At 31.9% G+C, this 20,810-nt stretch overlaps 1 protein-coding gene across 1 annotated transcript in view; it reads right to left on the reverse strand.

Annotated features, from left to right (window-relative positions):
* LOC127071325 (A disintegrin and metalloproteinase with thrombospondin motifs 12-like) overlaps positions 1-20,810 on the reverse strand; it is a 196,019-nt gene that overhangs the window by 45,729 nt on the left and 129,480 nt on the right. The window contains exon 7 of the mRNA XM_051010460.1: positions 1,081-1,198. Coding sequence (XP_050866417.1) covers positions 1,081-1,198 — 118 coding nt within the window. The remainder of the gene's footprint in view (positions 1-1,080; positions 1,199-20,810) is intronic.

Raw genomic sequence — 20,810 nt, forward strand, 5'->3', positions numbered from 1 at the left:
AGAGAGATTAAAAATATACCTATGTTTCTATTACTATTATTATTATTATTATTACTATTCTTTTTTCTTTCTTTCCCTTTTTTCATTTCACGTTTACACACTTGTAAGTTTCGTTTCGCGTGCGAACGTAACAGTCTTCTACGTTGTAAGATATCGCAACGTATTGCATCTCCTGATATTAACGTTCGTGAGAAACGTCGGGTTTCGAAGTGAGACGGTTTACGAAAATCGACGTGAATTAATATTTAACCGGTTTAAATTCAAACGCGATAATCACGCATGGTGCACTCGAAATGACCACGGTGTATATACGCGAAACGTATTCCCTGGTAGTACATCGTGCCGCAACGTAATTACCGGGTCTGCGTGATAGCACGCAGGTGGTCTGCCGGCTAATTTTTACCTGATACGCAGTCCTCTCTCTCTCTCTCTCTCTCTTTCTCTATCTATTTATCTATCTATCTATCTATCTACCTATCTATCTATCTCTCTCTCTCTCTCGAGAGAGAGAGAGAGAGAGAGAAAGAGTTATGAGAAAGACTGGTTCGCCATAGCAAACGCTCTTCCGTTCGTTGAAAAATTCGATAATTCCAAACGCAACGAATTTCATCCAACCAAAAAAAAAAAAAAACATTTCGATATATCTCGAAAGCTATCGTAAAAAAATGTGAAGTTTGAAAAATTATCGCATATGCGAAATATTGTCCTGTAATAATGAACTTAAGTTTGACCTTCGATAAGTCCGACCGATCGTACGCTTTCACTACTGTCGATCTATCGTGATCAACGATCGAATATCGTTTCGAAATTTCGAAACGAAAGGAAGCCATGTTTTTTTTTCATTTTTTCAATCAATCTTTTGGTAATCATGTTTTTTCTTTTTTTTTTTTTTCAAGATCCGATACACGAAATATAATCGATATATAATAAGATACGACGTACGAGAAGATCGATAGATCTATTTAGACCAAAAGTAATAAACTACTTTTTATATATACAAAAAAGAGAAAAAGAAAATACAGATAGACAAGAGATTGATTTTGAAAAAGATTTAAGATAAAAGAAGTGGTATTATCTTACGAGCTATTATACTCCTTCTCTTCTTTAACCATAAGTCCTCGTTTCCTTCGTTCTTTGTCCTTAGCCATATCCAGAAGAGAATTTCTTGCAACTCGGCCGCAGCAATTGCCTTCGAAATCTAAAATGCAAGTAACTGTATGTTTACCGAGATTACCATTCATCTACATGAAGAAGAGGAAGAGGAAGAGGAAGAGGAAGAGGAAGAGGAAGAGGAAGAGGAGGAACAGGAGAATGAGGTTCTCGAAGTAACCGGCGAATCATTTACCGAGAAACGATGAAGCATCGAGTATCTGCCATTGGTATGGTTCAATTAAGATTTGTAAATTTACTTTGTTACTTTGTTAAAAACATTATTTGATTGAAATATTATCATTCGGAAAATCAATCATCTAAATGTTCGATAATGGTTGTATATTGGTAAACAAGAAATGATAATCGAAAAATTATTTTTGAAATGTATTTTTGTATGATTTTAAAAATAAGCTATTTTAAAAAATAAACGAGTTCACTTTGTAAAATTCCACCGAGGGAATTGTTTATTTTCTTTTTCCTTTCCTTCTTTTTTAATGGATTGAAATACGATCTCTTTACGGACCGAGCTTCGAGAAATATTTTGATACACACACATACACACATATATATTTGTTAGATTTTGATATCTCGTTATTTTATTAAATTTTTTCGTTATACCTTCAAAGTAAAAGTAAAAGAAGCAAAACATAAAAAAGGAAGGAAAAAATCATACAAAAAAACAACAACAAGGAAAGGAAGAAATGAGAAAGAGTAAGAAAAAGGAGGATAGAAAGAAATTATCGAAAAATTATCGACGAAGAGTAGCTCGACGAAAAGCAAAATGGACGAATTTTGCGGGTCTTTCTTTTTTTTTTCACTCATTCCTTTTGTTTTTTATTTTACTTCAATTTATTTTATTTTATTTTAAGTGTTTTCGACGTTGTCAAAAAAATTTGCAATTCGTAACCGTACTCTATATGTACGCGTCGAAGCGATGTCATATATATCGAGCGAGTGGTGTAATCGTACCCTTGGGACTGCGAATTCAAAAGAGGGGGTGCAAGCTGTGTAGTAGTTCGCTCGACGAGACGTGCTAGAAACCAGTCTGCCAGTGGCGGCTCGTTCGCGTCAGCAAGACAACCTACGTTCCTGTAGTGTCCTCGAAAATGAAAGGTAGGCGAGGACCAAACGAGCCCGGAGACACATTTTGACCTCCGCGATCGGACGTCGTTTAAACGCGGTTTGGTACCTCTGGGAACAGCTGTCTCTCTTCTCGAAATCAGCTAAATCTAGTGCAATGCTAACTCGTTAAGATAGCCATGCTCGTTGTCCCCGTCGTGGCAATTTTTTTTTTTTTGCAAAAATATATTTCAAATATTATTTTCTTTTTTCATCGATTTAAGAACGATTTTTCTTTTTTCTTTCTTTTTTTTTTTTGTAAAATAAAAGTAAAATTTGTAAATCGCGTATCGTGAAAATTATCAGTCCATATCTAGCGCGATGCTAACTCGTTGAGCCGTGCTTAAGAATTTTCCTCGAATATTATGTATTTCAAATATTTTAAATATTATTCTCTTTCTTTTTTTCCTTTACGTATTGAGATCATTGTTGTAATTAATTTATAAAGTTATACATATATATATATGTGTGTGTGTGTATATATATTTCGTATAATTTTTATTTATACTTTTTATGTTGTCTTGGAAGTTTAAAAAATATAAGAAAATATTTTTTTGTGATAAGAAACTATTCCTTTGACACGAATATAAAGTTATTTATATACACATTTATATACGATTACTTTTTTTCTTTTTTTCTTCAAACACCAAATTACAACCGTAAGGAACTGAAAACTCGAATTCATAAATCTTAATTAAACGTGCAAACGTACCGAATTATATATACTTACAATCTATATCCATTTTATTTAATACTGTTAATTTTCAAATCATTTTTCAAACATACGTTTTTCTTAATTTGGAAGTCGGCACCATCAAAGAAGTAGATTATTTATTGCGCCAATGCGAATAAGCCTTTTCCGTGTCGTACCGAGAAATAAATTTTCTAAGGTCTTGAGACGGTAAAGAGAAAAATTATTTCAGTCGCGCGGTCGAGGCAAGTAAATTCCAAGAAAACAGAGAGTACGATTTCTACGCGATGTTTTAAGCGTAGAAAGATTGCTACGTTGCACAAATACACACACGTAAATAGATACATACACGCACAACAAGTTACCTACCCTTTCAGTAGGAAAAACATGACACTATTTCCCGGGACGAAACATTGCGAGCTTTAAGTACCTTGGAAAGTCCCTAGATAGGGGAAAGGAGTGGCTCAAGATAGAGAAAGAGATTTAATCCTCTATACCTTTCTCTATCTCCATTATTTTCCAATTAATGGATACAATATTATAATTTATAATGGTCTTAATACGTTATGTTGAATCACAATTTCGTATATCGATGTTTAATGTTTAATGAGATATGTTTGATTATCATAAATTGTCTATTTTTCTAATTCTTTATAAAGATAATTCTAAAAAGATGATAAAGATATTTTCTAAAAGTTATTACATATTGGCTCAGTCGTTTGAAATCAGTATATATGATAAAATTGAGAAATCCACGAATTTGTAAAATAATTTATAACATATTATAATATAATAAATGATTTCGTATGGGACGTCGTCGAATTCGTTTAAACAAATGCCATGGTATCGCGAAAAGAAAAAAATATTACATATGGTTCCATTTAAAAAATAGAAAAGTGGATTTGACTTTGAAATTGCTTTTGAATTTGACTGCAGGTCGGTCGACCTCTAAAAAAAAATAAAAAAGAAAAATAAAAAGAGAAATTGCCACCGTACGATGTCATACGTTCATCATACCAAACAAATTCGTAGAAAAAAAAACAAAAAGCAAAAAAAAAAAAAGGAATTCTTTTTTCACGAGCTTCAATCCCTCGCCATACAGAGATATTTCCATTTTTCGAGATTTCGAAATAAAACGGACACCCTTTATATTAAATGTTATCAAACGAACGAACCGTAACAATATTATATATCCATCGAAGCGTTGAATTCTGCGAAACGAATCTTTTTAAGAAGCTTCGAGGAAAAGGATCGCTTCGATAAAAAGAGAAAGAAAAAAGGAAAATAGAAAAATAGGATGTCGGAAGGGTGAATCATCGCTTTAGCTATCTGCTCATATTTTTTTCTTGCCTATTATTTTTTTTCTCTTTCTTTCCAATAATTCTTTTTCCCTATCCGATCGGATCTTGAATTGCGTTTACTGCGTGGATCGTAATAAAACGAATGCATTTCTACGTTTTCACGAGATGGCCAGGTTAGGTAGGTACTTAACTATCTAATCGAAACCTATAGGATACTATTTCAAAGGGCAGGATATATACCTTTTATTATCGCGAATTCGCATTGCGTGCATTCGTATGGGACACGAGATCAATTTCGTTTTCCTACCATCGGAGATATCCAAAGCAACGTGTTGCTGCAAGGGACTCTGTGTCTGACTCGTGACCTCTAACTCCCTACCTCTCTCCTCTATAAACCCCGTCACCCTCTTCTCCACGTCAGCCCGTCAACCCGTAACCCCTATTTCCCTTTACTACCCCTTCTTCATCCAAAGCTTTCTACAGGAAACCTTGTGAATGGCGACACCCTTTCGTAATTGAATGCTTAAGCTGGCCGAGCGAACCAATTTAAATGCATTAGAGTTTAGGAACTTTCTTATTAACTCAAGGTATCCCGTGATCGGATTCAACCGTGCCATTTGTATATTGAATATTTCATGACTGTATAAGAGTATCAGACAGACACACCGTATATCCTTAAATCTAGCATACGTTCTCAACCTCTAAACGCAATGGACTTATTCGCCAGACATCATCTATTTATATACGTATATCTCAATTTCGTTCTGATGCAAATTTTTCTATCCATCCGTGACCATGGATTATCTTTTTAGTTAAGATGGTAATGATGTGTGTATGTATATTTTTGTTTTGGTTTTTATTTTATTTTTTTTAATTTTCTAATCGGGAGGTAACGTAGATCGAGAAAAATCGTTCGTAGTTTTTCACGCTTCGTTTATTTTTTTTACTTTTTTTCTTTTCTTTATATATCGACTCGAAAGTTGATATAAATTATAATGAATTGAAATATATATATATATTTTCTAATATAAACTCGTATATGCAAAAATTTAAAAATACGTATACGATATCGTTCTGGGATGATTTTGCATTTACAAGACTTTAATGAAGAAATATCGTCTGCTTCGAAAGATTCCTTTAGAATTCCATGAAAGAAACCAAAAAAAAGATAAAAATAAAATTAAAAAGAATGAAAGAGAAACGTAATTTGAATTCTCGTTGCAAATGGACTTACGCTTTTCCCATGCATTTTAATCTTAACAAGTAAATATCGCTGGTGTATAACGAATCACCTGTATTGATCCAGTAAACATTCTATGAAGCCCCGTTTGACGAACTTCGCTAAAATAACACTTTTAAGTAACATCGAATGCGAAGAACATGTAAACATTGAACGGTTCGGTTGACACCGACACGTTTCATTGTATAAACTATCACTCGGCTAGTTTTCTTTTCAAAGAGTATCGAATCGAATGAAATTTTATTATTAGAAAAATAATTAAAATAAAGGAACAACAACAACGATAAACCAACACCGTTATGAATCATTTTTTGAGATCGTTTAATCATGATGCAACGAATCATCTGATTTTTAATAAAATTTCAATTAAATCTGTTTAATTCAATTAGTTTGATAAATAAAAATTTATACGAATAATATCGGATAATATAATAAGGCTAATACGATATAAATTTGATAGAGTCCGCATGCGTTAGAGTATTCCATTTTGTTCGATTTGTATTTTAAAAAGTCTTCTAACTCGTTACTATCTCGTCATTCTACCTGTCCTATACCTGAAAGCAACTTCACCATGAGAGTGAAAAATCACCGGTGCGCACCTACTGGCAATTGTTCCCACAAACCCTCAGAATACATGCGTTATGCGATATTTCAGTTGTCGCAATTAAAAAAGAGAAAAATAAAAAAAGAAGAAAAAAAATCGCACCAATGGATCGCAGAGTTTCTATGCCCGGGATAATTCGGATAGCAATAGCGCGGTTCTTTTTTCTTCTTTTGTCCTTCTCTCCCAAAAACTCCAATACTATTGCAAATTTAATTCGAAGGAAAGAAAAGATAAATTATACGCGAGAAATCCTGATGTAGAGATAAAAATTAAATAATTAAGTAAATCGAGATTTTTGTAAAAGAGAATTAAAATCTATATATATATATCGATGAAATACAAGTGTAATACTTTTTTTATTAACACTTACAATAGCAATATTATGATCGAAAGCGAAAACGAATAAATCCACGGATACATACGTATCCATTAAATACAAGAATAATATCTTTCAAAAAATTAACAATAACAATAAAAATATTCGAAAGACTCGACTTAGAATTCGCTGATCGATCGATCGATCGATCGATCGATAGATGGTTCGATCGTCTTTCGTAACTGGAATAAAACCTTTACTCTTCTAATGTTTATTACGACAGGAAGGAACGAACGTTGGTCGAATTTCGAAGTAGAGTCGACTGTACGAAGATGCCTGTTTTGCATCCGAGCAGTTTCGATCCCGTTTTATATCTATATAGATATTCCTGATATACTTAAGTAGAGAAATATTCTGCTCACGGATTCGGTTTACGTGACGTCCCCATCGAAAGGAGCTCGATGGTCGATGGTTGGTGACGAGGGAACCGAAGTAAAGAGAAGGTATGGGGTAGGTAAGTTAAAGGGGTAGGAGTAGGAGTAGGAAATTGAGACGGTAGGGGTAGGTGAGGGATAGGGTAGTTGGGCTGGTGATAGTCTTTTCAACCCTCCGAGTGTCGTAATGAAGACGTGCAGCCTAATCCAGAGAAAGGACCGAGTCTAATCCATGAATTATTGCCTCTCGATGTCTCGACCACCATCCATCCCCACTATCCACTCATCCCCACCCATCAGCCCCCACTCGTTCCTCCTTTCCTCTTCTTTCCTCCTCTTTCTTCCTTTTCGATCTATTAATTCGCGTCGAGCGCACCGTGTGTCGCCATTTTTTCAGTCACCGACGTTTGAAAATCCATTGCCCGTGTCAATCCCTTCCACTCTATTTTCCTTTTCCATCTCTTCCCGTAACTCTACCTCTCCTATTCGCTTCTCTCCCATTCTTCCTTTCCCTCCCTTCCGTCTCTTCATTTTAAACGCGCGCTCTGATTATTCGAGCATTGTTTTTCGCGTAATTCATAGGCGTAGGTATTTACTCAACATCGTTCTCTACGACATAGACGATAGAGAAATATTTTATTTTTCTTATAATAATAGGTTTGTGATGTTTAATCGTTAAAGATTACATTCGAAGGATCGTTTCAACATTCGAGTCGTATATTGCTATTACTGTTACTATTATTATTACTATTTTGTTCTATTTTTCTTTTTTTTTTTTGGCTTGAGTGGATTTTCTGGAATTCTTATTAACATATTAAATAAATGTCAAATTAAGTGATGTTATAATTAGATACAAAAACGTTTACTCTTTCTCTCAAAAATGTCCTTCTCTCTTCTTATTTCTTTCTTTTACCTTTTCCTTTCTCACATATCAGCTGTAATAAAATAATAATAATAATAATAAAACGAAATGGAGATCACGCTCTCCCATCTTAACTTTAAATATCGTCACGACAGGAATCTACGCCAATGCGTTCATCAACGACGAGACGCGCGTGTGTCCTTGCATTTCTACGACAAAGGAGAACAAACAAGAAAAAGAAAAAAAGAAAAGAAGAAAAAGAAGAAAAAAGGAAAAGAAAAGAAAAGAAAAGAAAAGAAAAAGGAAGAGAGGAAAAAAAAAGGAAAAACAACAAGAAAAATACGCGAGTGAGAAGGGTAGGTACGCTAGGGTAGTATAGTATTATAAAAGGAGTGGAAGAGAGTATAGAGGAGGATCGAAGTGGAAAAAGGAGTGGATATGAGCCCGCTAAAACGAGCCGACGTTTTTAAACGTCCCACGAGTGCGTGTCACAGACATACACACATACAAACAGAGACAGAGAGATAATATGGAGTACATATATCCCTAGACAATGACGCGTGTACGATAGGATAATATAACCGGTGAGTGTGCAAACGTTTCCATATCTCGCGAGAAATTATCCTTGTTACGTATTGTCTCGCTACGTCGTCGCCTACGGTGAATCGTCGCGAAAGAACATAATTGTTCGACAAAAAGAGACAGAGAGAGAGAGAGAGGGGGGGCTAAAAGAAAATTGACTACTTTCTCAACGATCCTTAACGAACGGATATTTGTCTAATCTCTTGTCAATGCCCACGAAGAAGTTACATATTTTTTCCAGGGCAATAGTTACGTGTATATGTATATATCATATGTAATATACAGTATGTCCTATTTAATTGGACCAAGCTGTATTTTCTAAAAGATCGAAAATAGAAAAAAAAAATGTCATAACAAATCAACGTCGAATGACATTAGAGGGTATATGTAATGTGTAAATAATTTTCTGCATTTTCTCTTTCAATGGAAAGCTATTTTTTCGACTGCATCGGTAATAGAAAAGGTATAACAAATGAATTTTCTGATTTAAGTACGAAATATAATACTAATCGGATTATTTCGATCGAATAAGTTCAATGACTTTTAATTTTTCTTATCGAACACACCCTGCATATTTTTAATTAATTAGACACTTTAATCAAATTATTTTTTAAATATTACGAAACTAATTGTATTAAAAAAAGGATCCTATCCGTCGTCGGAGGAAGACTGCTCGAAAAACATTTCCATACGAATTTGTTTTCCCATTAATAATTACGATTATTAATTATTATTAATTAAACAGTTTTACTTGATATTACGTTCGTCGTATTACAAAGTTTCTTATGATCGCAGAAAAACAAGATTGTTCGGATGAACGCTAGGATACGTAAAAAAAAATTGTATTCTATTAGAAAAACGTAATTGCAAAATTTGTATTGATTCCGTTTATGTTTAAAATAAATAAATAAATAAATAAATAAATAAATAAATACATAAATAAATACAAAAATAATCTAATCGTTCCAATAACGAAAAAGAAACATTTTAGAGAGAAATTCGTTGCAATCGACAATATTTTCTTCTCATATATGCCGTTGTTTTCTCTTCGAACATCCCTTATCGGATTTCCCTCGACGATATAATCCTTATCTGATTGCGAGCCGCTTAGGGGCGAGAAGATAAGGGCTGTTATTTCGTAAAAGCGATACGTGTACGTGGATTCGGCCGATCCACTCGATTCTAACCGGTCACTCGTGATGATGACGGATCGGCCTTGATTACTCCGTGTAATTTATCTTACAGCTTTTAACTCGAAGCAGAGTGTTGAAAGAGGATAAGAAGGGGAAGCTAAGGTGGAAGAAACGTTCGTAGGACGTCAAAGGGGTTGTGATCCTCCTCGACACTCATGTAATTATCCCAAGTGCTTCGCTTTTAATGAGTTACTCTTATCGTTCTATCTAATTCTCTACGTAACCTGATACACGTAAAATGTGTATAGGATGTATGTATACTATGACCGATCGGAACAGCGTCGGAAAATTTTTATTTCGTCGACAATTTGTTCTTTCCTCTTTTCTTTTTGTTTTTCTTTTCTCTTTTTGTTTCGGTTTTAATTTTTTCTACTTTTTCTTTCTTCTACTTGTTTTTTTTTCTTTTTTTTTTTGGGTGAAAGAAATTAAACTCTATAGTTTCTCCCGCGAAAGAACAAATTCGATATGGTAATTATTTTTTTCATTTAATTTAAGAAGTATTCTTTTATCGAACGTTTATCTATTTTCGAATTTACTACTAAAGAGAAACTTGTGTCCATATGTTAATATCGAGATATTAGTATGTATTTATATAATATATGATTGTATTGAGTTTTGCGTTTATTTCGTCTAAAAAATTTTTCTTTTCAAATTTAATCTCTATAGCTTCGTTCCAAATACACAAAATTCCAAGTTAATTATTTTCGTAAAAAAATACTTTCTTTATCGAAAATTTATTTATTTCCCAATTTATTTTCTGACGAATCATAATAAGAACGTTATAATCAAAGAGAAATTTGTATTATGTTAAAACCGAGATTATAAGTATGAATTTATGGACAATTCTATATCTATAACATAATGCTTTAAATATGTGCATAAAATAACGAGTGCATTTTATTACGGAAAAATAATTTTTATAAGACGTTTGCATGTGATACAAATAAGATGAATCGTGACCGATTAGACGCGTCGGAAAATTTTTATTTTCTCGAAAATCTCGTCGAGTATTTCGAAAATAATGTTCTTCATTTTCTTTTACAGAATACGAATTAGAAAATAACTTCTTGCTTAACGAAATATTTCATCAAAATTTGATTTCCTTTCGAACGAATCGTAATAATAACGTTATAATTAAATGGAAACTTCTGTCTTGTTAAAACCGCGATATAAATATAAATTTATAGAGAATCCTATATCTAAAATATAATGCATTAAATATGTGCATGAGATAATGAATGCAGTTATTATAGACAATAATTTTCACAAGACGTTTGCATGTGATATAAATAAGATGAATCGTGACTGATTAGACGTGTCGGAAAATTATTATTATTATTATTATTATTATTATTATTATGTCGAAAATCTCCAAGAGTATTTCGAAAATAACGTTTATAATTTCGTTCGAAACACGAAATATCCAAAAATAACTTCCTCCCTGATAAAATATCTTTTATCAAAATTATTATCACACGAATCATAAAAAATAACGTCACGATTAAACAGAAACTTCTACGATTGTTAAAAACGATATAAAACAAAATATATAATCACAAATCTACGAATAATATCTCGAACGAAAAAATGAGTACGATCTATTACAAAAAAAAAAAAGAAAAGAAAAGAAAAATAATATTCATAGAACGCTTTCGCGTGAACGGATTTAATAAATTATCCTCTTTAATTTCTTCGACTCGTTTAGCGTAAAAAACATTTCATTAGATGATCGTACTCTAGAATTTGAAATGATCAAATAAAAAATAGGGATCACGATCTCTCGATTAATCCATTCCACGTGTGAACAGAGTTTTAAATAATATAAATATACAATGTGCGTCAGTTGTGTTATGAAGAGAGAAGGATATAATTGCTCGGCTTATCACGTTTCCCTTTCTCCTTCAAGTGTTATAACACAACGATAGAGAAAAGCGAGATATAACGCAAAAGGTAACCCGTAGTATTATCTATATTTAAATACGTCCAACGAAAAGATAAGATTCGCTTGTCGTTGACTTTGATTACACTATTATTCTACTGGTCGAAGTAAACGGTCGTCGGTAGTGTAAAGGAAAATGGTAATGAGAGACTCTATAATCCTTCTTATCTTGGCTCGTGTGCACGCGTTCATATGCTCACACCTGACAGATAAGACGACGACGACGACTACGACCGACGACGACGACTACGACGACGACGACGACGACGACGACGACGACAAGAAGGATCACGCAGAATGAAATATAAATATCGTAAAGGTTTGCCAAATATATTATCATCTCGTATATTTCTACCAGTTGTTTATTTACATCTGCTAGATAATATCAAAGGTCATGTGTATTTTGTTTGTTATATCCGTGAAGGAAGACTCGGAACGTATTAAACGAGATCATAATTTAGATTTTGTTTAATTATTTCGAATATTCGTATACGATCATCCAATGATATATTTAAAGCTATTAGCGTCAAAGAAATTAACGAGGAAAATTTATTAAATTCGTCAATTTAATTTTATATATATATATATATATGTATATATATATTCAAATTAAATTAATTCGACGTTCGACATTTCATCACGACGAAATTCCTTTGTATAATATTCTTACAAATACAAATCTTGTATATCAAATATCTATGCAAGTACATTGTAAAATTGATTACATTTCTCAATAACACTAGGAATATTTTCATCTCGAGATTTACTCGGTCGATTATAACATAAATAAATATTTTCTACGATTAATAAAATTCTTAGAATTAATATAATCGATTATAACTATCGGTAAATGCTACTTCGTTTTACGGATACATTACTATCTGACAACGATATTGTCAACTCTCGTTAATTGAATTTAAACGAAATTTTTTTATCTACTTTTGTTACCCTCTCTCTCTCTCTCTCTCCCCTCCCAGTTATATTGAAATATTGGAAGAGATATCACTATAAGGGATATCGAAAGTAACCGACCGAACGAAAATGCAAAATTGCACTTAGGCAATGCACTGCTAGTTGAACTGGTAAAACTGGAACTCTTGAAGAAGAAAAGCAGGAAACTTAGACTCTAAGTGGTTTAACGAAGGACTGTTAGCGTATAGTTATGGTTATTTCGAGTATATTCGAGAGAAAGGACTAGTACTCGTGCAAAGGTTAAACCTAGAACTGATTTAGCATCCTTCTCTCTCTCTCTCTCTTTATTTCTCTCTTTTTCTCATTCTCTCTTTCTCTTAACTCCTTGATTCAACGTAAAACGTAATAACTTTCCTTTCTTACGACTCCGGGGATTAGTTTTCTACCTAACAAATGGGCTCAATATCGCGAATGTTACGCTAGCTCAAGCACCGTGATCGTTCACTTTAAAATTAGCTTCACCTGGCCCTGATATCTTTTTACATATAAATGCATAAATATTATATACCTTAACTTTACGCGTTAACTGATCTATGTATCAATTTTAAGATCGAGATCTCGAATAGAAATTAATAATCACTGATACATTGTTTGTGAGATAGATCGAAGATACTTAATAGGAAAGTATAAATTTGAAAAAAAAAAAATAGTAAAGAATACAACAATAAAATAAATATTAAACATATCGACAATCTAATCTTCTTATTTATACGTTTCTTCTAATAGAACAATTTAGCTGATAATTCATTTCGAAGATGATACATTTTCTATAGATTATATAGCGTACAAACAACGACATACTCTTTTAGGACGGTGAAAGTACTTATAATAAGAACGTATAAATCGAAAAAGAAAATAGAATAAATATTATATATCTATACATATGTATAATCAATAGTTTAACATTATCATTTGTGCGCTTTTCATAAAGCAACGTAGAACAATTTAGCTGATAACTAAAGCCAAGGGGTGTATCACGTCACTATACAAGCGTCATGGTCCCCGAGCTACGATTGATCAAGTTTCCAAGCAAGAGAATGGCTTTCTATCTGTGTATTCATGTCTGTGTATTTTGTCTCTCTCTATATATATGTGTGTGTGTGTGTGTGTGTGCACTAAAGTGCAACGGACCCTTCGAGGTCTTCGAGGTAAAATATGTTTTCACTATCTCCTTGAACGTTGGATAATCTGGTATGGTGTTAGAACGATAGAAACCGTTAGAACGTAATCCAGCTTAGGCTATTAATTTAATAACTTCATTTTTGAAAGGAATTCGTATTTTACGACTCGCACATCGACGTTCTCACAAACGCAAATAATTACGACCAAGTAAGTAATTAAATAAGTAAGTGAGTACTTACCTTCAAGCGTCCAATTGCGAAAATTTCACGTGAACGAAATCTAAAGCGTCCGACTAAATGAACTAATCAACGAGAACTAACGCTCAGGGAAGGAAAGACACGAAGAATAAATATACGATAGGATATTACTAAGAACGTGAAGGACGATCGAAGAAGAAATTGTAAACATTGAATATAAGTACGTATGTATAATATATGTATACAAATGTTGGATAGTATATGCGTAATATCTATTCTATTTCTTTCTGTTGTTCTTTTTTCATATTTATACTTTCATGTTTATATTATCTCATATACACGGATACTCTAACAAAGAGTACGTCGTTGATTTAATACAATATAATCATAGAAGCAAGTATTATTTTCGAAATTAATTATCAGCCAAATTGTTTTACGTTGTTTTACGAAATAAATCGTAAAATAAATGAGAAAGTTTGGATTATCGTCGATATGAATTATTAGAACGAATAAACGAACTACGATAAAGATATTTTAACTAAAAATTTAGTAAAAATAGTGAATAGTGTGTAAAGGAATATACGAATAAAATGTAACATCGACGTTGTTCGATTTTTTGCCGGTGAAAATAATAAGAAAAGAAAAAGATAGTTTGTGTAAACTTAACGATAGTTATTTGACTCCTTGTAACACGAGTCGTAGAGAATCTCTCGTTTAACATAAACTATACGTTTCTTTTTATCTTTGTTATTGTAAGAGCTCTTCAAAATGACCTCCTTGCATCTAACGCGTTCAAGCATGGAAACGTTTTTGTCATTGACATTGACTGTCTTATCCTTTCCATCCCATTTTTCTAGGTATTGTTCTGGATTTTCTGAAAGCCTTCAATTCTATCCCGAAATATATATTTTCTACGACATTCTCTATGGATTTTTCGTACATGATTTCAAACACATTTCAAACAATTCTACAAATAATAAATCTTATATGTAGAAAAAAGAAAACAACGTAACTGATCTACATAATTAATAATGTACGTACGTCGTTTAAAACAGAATAATTTTTTTAATCATTTATATATTTATATATCTAATTTTACATATATTTATATAATAAGTAATTTGTATCGTTCAATTATATATATTATTTTATAATTAAATATATATATATATATCAACTACAACATTAGATACGAAAAATCGTATTAAAATTTATTATTATATAATAAATTTATTATTATACAATAAATAGAAGAAATATCTCTCCGAACTTTCATAACGTTTTCATTAAAAAGTTATTTTGATGACTGTCAGTAAAATTTATTGAAGTGATTAATGGAGTAGTCGACGTTAAATTTGCTTTAAAATCCTCGGAAAATAGAGGGCATCCTTCCGTGAAAGACGTTGACCTTCGAATCAAGAGTGCATTAAAGTGCTATGAAGTATTCAACGTGTTGCCAGTGGATTTCCTGGCAGCTGCTTAAATCTACATCCTACTTTCGAAATTGCATGCTAGAAGAGTGCATGGTACCGTCTCTCTTTTCTGAATCGTTGTCGAAGTTGTCGTGCGTGTTACTTAAATTCTCAATCTCCCACAGAATTTAGAATTTTCTTCTATTTGCCTTCTAACACCGTTCGCATCCTAGATATTTTATGATTCGGATTAAAACCATTGAAGGTTAAATCATTAAGGATCATTTTTTATCCATTTCCTTTTTTCTTTTTTATATTTTAACTGTGGAAAATATTTTTTTAGATCTTGCTTTTTTTCTTTTCTCTCTACAAGCAAAGACGTTTAAAATGTAATTAAATATAATTACAAAAAATTATATCAATTATTTCTCTCTCTCTCTCTCTCTCTCTCTCTCTTTTTCTTTTTCTAATCCAATATATATTTAACATAGCTTGATTTTCTTTTTTGCTTCTTTTTACCTCTTTCCTTTATTCATTTTTTCTTTATTTCTAAGAAAATATAATTAATGATAAAACGGAATAATAATTAATGACGATTATTCTCTTTAACCCTGTAGATATCTTGAATTAAAATTAGGCCGCAATAATATCATTATATATACATATACTATCTATATATATATATATATATATATATATATATCACACGTAACTTTTCATTATATCAACGTGTTATCAACGAGACGTCATTTTCTAAATTAAACAAAAATAAAACGTTACTTCGCTTTGAAGATTCCATATATTCGGCCTATAGAAATTACACACACATATATCTAACGTATATGATATGCATATATACATATATACATATATATATATATACACATACATAACGTTCTTCCTTTATCGATTCGCTCCAAATTCCTTTCGACGTGTTAACCCGCGCGCGATACGAAGAATGTAGAGCAGAAACTTTGTGAAAACGTATTTTAAAAAAGAGAAAGAGATAGGAGAAGAAGGAAGAGGAAGAGAAAGAGAAAGAGAGAGAGAAATAGATAGAAAGAGAAAGAGAGACAGACAGAGAGAGAGAGAGAGAGAGAGAGAGAGAGAGAGAGAGAGAGAGAAACAGCCCGACTGTACGACGGATCGTTCCGAGTAATTAATCGTGAAATGTCTCCCGCTTTTTCTCGCGTGGATTTAAATCGCCAAGCTTGGAATTAACGCGACGCGAGGGGGTGAATGGTGCGAGTTGGGGGAGGGTGAGGGGGTGTCGGCCTCGGTGAACTCGTTTCTGTTTCGAAGAATCATTCCCATTTTTCCAAATGCTTCTACGATTTCATCGATTTTATTACCGTCCTATACGCGTTATTAATTATTAAAATCGAAAAGAAACAAATTGATAAATAAATAAGGAACGTATAATATATATGGTAAATCATTTCCATAAGCTATAACGTTTGTCTACTGTGTTAAATCAAACGATTGGTTTATATAATTTCGATAACATACGAAATAGGAATTTGGTATCTCATCGAAATTAGGGAGAATTTTAATTAAGGAGATTATTCGAGATTACGCTCTGACATAGAACCAGGTGGATCGACGCACACCTGGCATGACCGAAACTAATTACACGAGTTTCTCGATAATTAACGTCCTAACACTCAATGGGTTATACCCTTAATTTAAATTGTCCGTGTTGGCCGAATCAAACATACGAGAGAATTACGTTCGTTGCAAAACAATGGTTTCTTTAAATACATGCAACTCTTTCTCTTTCTCTATCTCTCTCCCTCTCTCTCTCTCTATCTCTCTTGTTCTCTTTTTATCGACGTTCATTATTTGTTAATTTAACATTTAGTTATTTATCGCTAACGTATACGAAATTAACTGCGTAACTTTTCTATTTGACCCGGACGGAGATTGATAATCGATTTATTTTATTTATACGAAGGGTGTCAGATTAAGTAAAAGCTCAGTGTGGATTTTATAAACTAAAATAGAAAAAGAAAGATCGAGAAAAGAAAACAGAAAAAATTCATCTAATATAAAAGTTAAATGTATTACGCCCGATGCGACCTTATTTTCCGAGTTTAAAAATAGTTTTCAAACATTCCTTTCGAATCTCGAAAATCAAATGGGGACATTTATTTGCCACAAATTCTTAAAGAAAACGTAATAAGTATGCTACTGATTGGGAAAAATTTTAATTCTCGTACTTATATACGTCGTTCTTTTTGTTTCTCTTAGAATAGCGTTCTATTTATTATGTTCTTAAATAATTCCGTGCAAAATTTTTTTTCACAGACGAAATATTATATATGTATATATATAATATATATTTATATAATTAATTTTTTTTTTAATAACTTTGTACGACATTTTTTGTTCCTCTCTTTGAGATTTTATCTTTGAGATTATACATATATATATATATACATATATATACAAGTTTTGCAGAATACATTCAACCTTTCGAAAATTAAATTCAATCTTTTGCAAATCAAGTTTTTAATAGTATATATTATTACATTACACATCAATCGACATTTCATTACGATAGAAATTTTTTATCAGAGCTTATATTAAACGTTCTTTTCTTTCCTATGGTATTAAATCGAATTCGAACGGGTATCGGTTCACGTGAAACGAACGATGGTAATTTACATCAAAACTTTTTTTTCCAGCTGTGGTAATCGAGCCCCAGGTAAAAGGGGGAAGGATGGGTTGGGTTGCTGGTTGATACTCATCGAACTGTTCTTAACGAAAATCTAATTGCAAGACAATTCGAAGCTTCCTTTTGTCGTCAATCTATTTACTTTTTTTTTTTCTTTTTCTTATTCCCTTCGTATTCTAATTACGATTATCACTTTCTAATTGAAGTTCTTCTAAACGTTATTTTTTCTCTCTCTTATTTATTGCATTTTATACTTCTTATCCTTGCATTCTATGGGATTTTTATATTATTCAGTTTTATATTGAATAGTAATAAACATACGTATAATAGTTTTCCTTTTTTTTGCTTTCTCATTTACACACACACACACACACACACATATATATATATATGATTATAATTATAAAAAGAATATATATATATATATGTATTTAATTTTTATATTTATTTAAATATAATCATCAATCGATATCTCTTTTATTCTATAATAATAAAGAATTTAATATTATCCACGATGTTACGAAAACTTAATTATAAATTCTTTATATTTAAATTAGTTAACTATACGCAAATGCTTTCATAACAGCGAGCGGTTCGATAGCTCGCGTAAAAAAGCTCACTGGCAAGCCGCGCTTCGTGCTAATGAATATTCTACTGCGAATTTCTCCATTTTCTTTTTTTTATTTCTTTCTATTTTTTTTTTTATATATATACACACACATATATTCCTTTTCTTTCGTTTTTTTATTTATATATATTTCGTTTATTTATATATATATTTTCGCATTTTTCGTCGACTTAAAAGGTTACGCATAACGTAGGTACTTGCGTGATTCTGAGAACGCTCATTTTAATTATTAATTTTAATCTCATATGTACGTACATATGTGTACGTACGCATACATGCATATATATATACGTACATGCATACGTATAGCCAGTAACAAAAGTTTTCGAAAAAGCTTTTCGAAGTTGACCAAATTTAATTTCGATTCGAACTTTTGACCCAAAATATTCCGAAGAATTATTGCCGCGATCTGAAACAATTTCTATCTCTTTCTTTCTTTCTGATTTTTTTTTTTTTTTTTTTTAATGTTTGCATATACCTCGTAAGACGATGTTCACACTGACAAAATTTTATTTTTCAAAAAAGAAAAATTAATACTAGATGGTTTGTGTAGTACCGACTGTAGATATTATACTTTTTATCAGAATATTATTTCGAAGAATTTTTTTTATATCCCTTTATCTCCGTCTTTGCATTTGTTCACAAAGCTTTCATATTTTTAATTAGTTCCCGAACTGTTTTTTTTTTTTTCTTTCAATTTTTTTGATCATACCAAAGCTCTTAAACCATTCTCGTATTAACTACAATACGTTGTATCTTCAAAAGCGTATGAATATTTGAATTTTAAAAACTACCGAAGTTGGAATTTAACAAATTTAATTAGTCGAGATTCTATAAATGTCCTTTGTCTTTCTTTCTCTCTTTCTCATTTTCTCTTTCTCTCTCTATTTATCTTCTTCTTCTCTGAAATAAATGCAACGCGATAATAATAATATAACACATATATAAATACGTATAAGTACGTAGAATACGATATCTACGTTATTTATTTAACACCTAGAGCGTAGAGCGTGCGTGACAATTTAATCAATCTTTCATCGGTCTTATTAAATTATAACCATTAATAATTTTATCAGCTGAAAAAGACTTCGTCTAGATTTCTTTTCTTTTCTTTTCTTTTCTTTTCTTTTCTTTTCTTTTCTTTTCTTTTCTCCTTCTTTTTCTTTTCCATTTTTCCTCTTCATTCTTCTCTTCATTTTTACCCAATGATAAAAATCTTCGAACTTAAAGGTCTTACAGAATTTCATTCAAATTAGTTCGTAGAATTTTATTTCCGCGTTCTTATCTTTACTCTACCCCTGATCAAGGTAATCAAGGCAAAATTTACATTTTTTTTCTTTCGATAGAATATCGAGAAAGTGCTCACGATCCTCGTTACGTTACTGTACTGCTTGCTTGCTAACGTAATGACGAATAAAGAAGGATAGAATGAGAGAAAGAGAGACAGAGAAAGAGAAAGAAAATGAGAGAAAGAGAGACAGACAGACAGAGAAAAGAAAGAGAGAAAGAGAGAGAGAGAGCCAAGTACGTTCTCTTGGGATTGTTTGACTTTGCGGAAATCGGCAGATTTATATTCGCTGTGTTAGTTTCTTTGTGTGCGTTCGATCGAATAGCCGATTAGTGCAATTCTTTTTTCTCCTCTTTTTTCTTTTTTTTTTTTTATTCTTCATAGCTCTTCCCATCCCACTCCATCCTATCCCACCTCAACCCTTCTCCCCTTCACCACACAGCCAACAATCCTTCTCAACAATCTCGCTGACTATGAGGTAATTAACACCCGCGTCGATTACACCGAAGCGCGAGGAAATGCATTTCGCAGTAGTCCTCCATCTCTATCTCTATTATATACCCATGACCCACTCAATTTTACATTTGATACTCAGCAGTGTCACCTTAGTCGCTCAAGTGACCTCATTTTCTCAACTATTCTTTATTATTCTTTTGGTAGACTATTCCTCTGTCGAAATGGCAGTCAGTTCGTAGGACCGAAGAGAAATTTAAAAAAAAAGAAATTTTTTTTTGTATCATAGAAAAGAGAAGTACGTTCTTCGTTTCCGAACGACAAGTACTTGGAAGTATTTCGATTTGATCTCAATGACTTTAACGAGACGAGAAGGTGAATGTATATAAACAAAGAAGATTTATATTGATTTTATTACTATTATTATTGTATATATATATATATATATATATATATATTAATATAATGTACGATATTTTTACATAACATAATATAACTAAATATTGTAATAAATTATATATTATATTATATATACTTACAATAAAATAATATATATATACATATACAATTATAGAAAATTATAAAAAAGTATCAAAATTAATTATATAGATTATTCGTAATTGTTATT

The sequence above is a fragment of the Vespula vulgaris genome, chromosome 21, assembly GCF_905475345.1.
Source record: "Vespula vulgaris chromosome 21, iyVesVulg1.1, whole genome shotgun sequence".
NCBI classification, from domain to species: domain Eukaryota; kingdom Metazoa; phylum Arthropoda; class Insecta; order Hymenoptera; family Vespidae; genus Vespula; species Vespula vulgaris.